Source organism: Vigna unguiculata, chromosome 5 (genome assembly GCF_037176805.1).
Source record: "Vigna unguiculata cultivar grain cowpea cultivar isolate G323 ecotype 2 chromosome 5, ASM3717680v1, whole genome shotgun sequence".
NCBI classification, from domain to species: domain Eukaryota; kingdom Viridiplantae; phylum Streptophyta; class Magnoliopsida; order Fabales; family Fabaceae; genus Vigna; species Vigna unguiculata.
In genome coordinates, this window is record NC_140796.1 from 12,692,808 (window position 1) to 12,697,764 (window position 4,957).

Genomic DNA, 4,957 nt, shown 5'->3' on the forward strand with positions numbered 1-4,957 from the left:
TGTTCTCTGCATTGAATGTCCTATTTCCAATGAATCATAATCGAATTTAAAACTCTGATTTAGTTATTTGGCTAAGCTCCATTATCATTCCTAATGTTACTTTTTTGATAAGGAGAATCGTACTTTAGTAAGTAACCTACCGTTTCATCTATAGTAGCAAATAAATAATTGAGCAAGCTCACCTACCCTGATAAACATTTCTGCTAAAAAGAATTGAAAATAAGTCTCATGAGTCAAATAATATCCTAAAAGTAAATATTATATATATTTCTTTAAGGTTGACTCTTGCTTTGGTTGAAATGGGGTCGTGAAGTAGTAGCTTCTGTCTAGTGTGATATGCATCTATCCCATCATGTAACAAGACAAAATAAACATTTAAACAAAACCATAGCCCACAAGTATCAGTACCACAATAAATTTTAAAAATGTCAAACCCCCTCCTCTTTGTAATACCTATGCAGCATATATCATGTTTGTATGGACTCCAACCTTTCAATTCCCAAAAAACTAATCCACAAGCATAGCCATACATCAATGGCTAAGTTGTTTCTAGTGTAAAAATACTTTCACTTTCAACCGTGTGTTTAGTATAATGTTTGAAATCTCATATTATGTTTCAATTTAAATGCAGATCATTAAACTAGATATAAACTAAACCAGTTTTCATCTGAATCAGTTTCTGATGTGTACATGCAAACACAAACTTGGTAAATTACCATGCTACTTCATGTGTAAAGTACAAAGGCCGCATCAAATTATGAGGTGGTGAGTAATGACACATTTTTGTAGTCAACCAAAGATGTTTGAAACGGTTAAGAAGTGAATTTTAAATTTAACTTAATCTCACCGAACCGATTTATAAGATAAAGGTTATATTCACTTATATATTATAAATCTGTCTTATTTCTAGTCGATGTAGTAGTTCTAACGGAATAAAAATCTCAAAAGAAGTCAAAGTAGAATGCATACAAAAACATAACCAGAGCTTGGCTTACTTATATTAAAGCCAAGGAAGGGAGAAGCAAGCATATATACACGTCACAACCACCTTCTCATCTGCTCCACTCTTTCCTGTTATCTTCCTCTTTCAACTGCTATATCTTGTTGCTCTGGTCTAATAAATATGGTTGAGTCAGCCATGTCAAAGACAATGATGGAGGAAGTAATGGCAAGTTGGTCAGAGGGGTCAGAGGAAGAAGAGCTTGTGAGAGAGCTTTTGGATGATGGCTCTCCCCTTCTTGTGCTGTCTCAGGAGGCAATTCAAAACCCCATAACAAAACCCTCTTCAACTCACTTCCTCTCCAACATTTACTCAGGACCTACCATCTCAGATATTGAAAATGCCTTGTCACTCACCAACCACAGAGACCACTTTCCACCACTCTCATCACCCAGGTATATATATAAATGTTTTCAAACTTCTCTGCATTACTTTCTTTTGTTAAAAGTTCAGTTTCCTGAATTCACCATTCATGTTTCTTGTTTTGTTTTTCAGAATTTCAATATTGGAGAGGGGTTTGAGCAAGATTGAGAATAAGTATACCCTCAAAATCAAATGCTTTGGCAATGGGATGGGAGATGATGGATACAAGTGGAGAAAATATGGACAGAAATCTATTAAGAATAGTCCAAATCCTAGGTAAATTCTTTCTTCTAGGTAAATTTTTTCTTCTATACAATTGATGTATGAAGATAATAATAATAATAATAATTCACCTTTTGATTTCAAATTCTTTACACATTTACTGGGAGGTAAAAAAGCTGCAGAGATTTCCATGAATCTGTCCTCTTATGCATGTACAGTACTTTGGCGTTACTTCAAAAGTCTTTCACTCAGAAACAAAAGGGACATGCACTTAGTTTTACACTCACTACACGTTTACATAAAGTTTTCTATAAATATATCATTTTTTTTTTCATAAATTAAAATTTACTTCAATTTTGTCAATACTCTCTCATCTAACTTTGTGAATAAATTGAGCTACATAACTTGATTTTAACTCAGAATCTGAATTCAATTTTTTTCCTAAATAATTATTGAAGTAAGAACTTAAATATGATCCTTCTCATACAAGCTCATTCTCCTGAAAACTCACAAAAAACACTCTTCTCTTCACCCAGAAATTACAGAGTGAGTCTCTTGCTTCAATGGCATTAAATGCATCAACTTAGACCATATTATACTGTCTTTTATCCTCTCAGAACAGATTAGTACACACCTGAACTTAAAATACACTAATCAATCTGAAAGCCACTAATAAATTCACAGTAATCAGTAGCAACGACATTTTAAGAAAAACCACTGGTTAGTGTGATTTTCACAATCAGATTGTCTTTGTCGTTGTATCAAATCTGCATGTATCTGAGAACTCTATGATGTGTAATAGAGATGATATAGAAAAGGTAAGAGGGTGAGGAATATTTTACACGTCACTACGTCAGTATGTTTCCTACGGTATTCGTGTCTTGTCATAACCAAAGATATGGCAAATTGGCTTCACAGTTTCATCACAAATTTAATCACTACAGGCCTAGCCTAGTTACCTAAAACATCCATTTTTTTCATCACAACCTACCCATGTTGTTGTGTTATAATTTGTGAGAGGCCTATTCATTCATCCATATACTGCCCGACAAATACAAATTTAAGATTAAAAGCTACTTTAATAGTTGCAACAAACATGCATAACAAAAGTTTGATATGTATTGTTTAACATATGATGCCACTTTTCATGGCAACTCTGACAAAGTAGTACTATGATGTTAAGTTTTTTTTTTTTTTATCAGATGATATCAATATTTTATACGAATTAAACTCCTATTTTATTAATATTTTGTTTGTTAAGTTAATTTCTCATATATAATACAAAGTTTAATTATGTATTACTAATTTTGATTTTATGGAACCTGCAGGAGTTACTATAGGTGCACAAACCCAAGGTGCAGTGCCAAGAAGCAAGTTGAGAGATCCATTGAGGACCCAGACACTCTAATCATAACCTATGAAGGGCTCCACTTGCACTTTGCTTACCCATATTTTGTCATGGGCCAACCAAACCAATCTCAATCCGATCAACCTATCAAGAAGTCCAAACCCACTTCTTCAGAGGACCAAGTCCAAGCCCATATAGAAGATTATGTCCATGAGGCCCAATCAAGTGCTACTTCGGGTGTGATGCCATCCACTTCACTGGACTCTCCACAAGACATGGCCCAGGAAAACATGGGCTCACAAGGATTGCTTGAAGATATGGTCCCATTCATGGTTCGGAACCCATCAAACAGTGTGAACACAAAATTTTCTTGTTCGTCGTTTCGATCTCCTCCAACATCTCCTATGTGGCTTAAATTCTAGGACTTAATTTATAATTATGAATGTGTAAAGATTTAGAAACACAATAATTTTAGATATAATGGCTTTGCTTATGTGAATTTAATATATAATGTAATAGTATAGTTTTTATGTCACGTGATCGAAGGAAGGAAAAAGGTTCTTCTAATTCTATTCTAGAGTTAAATCATAATTAAAAAATTATTTTTCTCTGTTCATTTTGTCCAAATTTGTCTATCATTTGAGTGTAAAATAAAAATAAGAACGAACGAATAAGATAACGATGGAAATTAATATGATATAATGCATAAATAAAACATGTTGATGGAATCATGTGTTACCTTGAATAAAATCACGAACAATTATTTTCAAATAGTGAGAATCTTCTAGAAACTTATTCTAAAAATGTTAAAAAATATTATTTATTAAATTTATATATTAAAAGATAGTGTATATTTGTCATGTTACAATTATTGATTTTTTTTATCACGTGTTTTAGTACTGTTCTCAATTCATGATATGTGGACAGCTAACATTTAAAAGAAAGACAAAACTTAGACAAGATATTGTAGATATAGTTGGTAAGTTTTTTCAATTCGATCTAGAGATTCTCCTGGATAATATGATATATATTTAGTAACATTATTTAGTACACGTGGGAATATTTAAAATTTGATTGAAAATTTTGATATGTAAGCTTTTTCCAATAAAGAATATGTAAATTTTGTAGCAAGCTTTTTTTATTGGCTAAAATTTACTAAAAATTATAAAATTGGGAGAGATGATCTTAAATAAGTTATGAAAAGTATCAAATTATAATTTTTAACCATAAAGTATATTAAAATATATATACCATTTAATTTTCCTATAATTTTTGTTGGGTTAGTATGTAATATAATAAGTTACAGTAGTTGAATAGATGTAAGATGGCATAACACCTATGAGTTGTACCCATCCAATTGATGCAACTTGCTACCAAGATACCAAAGTTTTGAAAAAAAAAAATATTATGTACTGCATGTACCTATGTGTCATATGAATAATAGTAAGACATTGCAAAAATAATGAAGGAAAACGATGATTCATCGTTAAACGTTTAGCAAGTGTATTAATTGTTAATATAGTAATAGAATATTGTCATTTGAAATTGAATTGATTAAATACTAGATTATTAATTTATGTAATTTTGAGCAACTAAAATTTGACAGAATGACAACATAAATTATAACAAAAACTTTAATCACAAATATAGAATTATAACAAAAACTTTAATCAAAATAAAAAATATCCTAGAATTGATTTCATATCTTTTTTTATATAATTCTACTATTTTTAGTTGATGCAAGAAGTGTAATTATTCATTTGAGTTTATTCAGAGTTGTTTACTCTTAATTCCTTAGATAAGCAAATATATTCATTGAATTCTAATCTCTAATCTTTTAGGCCACTTAAAATTCAATAGAATCATGAAGAATAGTAATCATTTCAATGTTAAACTAATTAGATATGTCCAATTTTTCATTTGTGACAAAAATAATTTGTTCTATTTATAATCACAAATAATCTCCAAATCTCATGATTCTGAAATTGCTCAAAAAATAAACATTAGAACTATAAAAAAAACAA

General features: G+C 30.7%; 1 protein-coding gene across 1 annotated transcript; it reads left to right on the top strand.

Annotated features, from left to right (window-relative positions):
- Positions 1-983: 983 nt before the first annotated feature.
- Positions 984-3,549, top strand: WRKY49 (WRKY DNA-binding protein 49). The gene is made up of 3 exons (XM_028073959.2): positions 984-1,395; positions 1,496-1,639; positions 2,914-3,549. The coding sequence occupies exons 1-3, from the start codon at positions 1,124-1,126 to the stop codon at positions 3,353-3,355; spliced, it is 858 nt and encodes a 285-aa protein (XP_027929760.1). The 5' UTR covers positions 984-1,123; the 3' UTR covers positions 3,356-3,549.
- Positions 3,550-4,957: the final 1,408 nt, after the last annotated feature.

Coding starts and splice junctions, on each gene's coding strand:
- WRKY49 (XM_028073959.2), top strand. CDS start 1,124: ATGGTTGAGTCAGCCATGTCAAAGACAATGATGGAGGAAGTAATGGCA. Junction 1,396..1,495: donor CCACCACTCTCATCACCCAG/GTATATATATAA, acceptor TTTGTTTTTCAG/AATTTCAATATTGGAGAGGG. Junction 1,640..2,913: donor AAGAATAGTCCAAATCCTAG/GTAAATTCTTTC, acceptor TGGAACCTGCAG/GAGTTACTATAGGTGCACAA.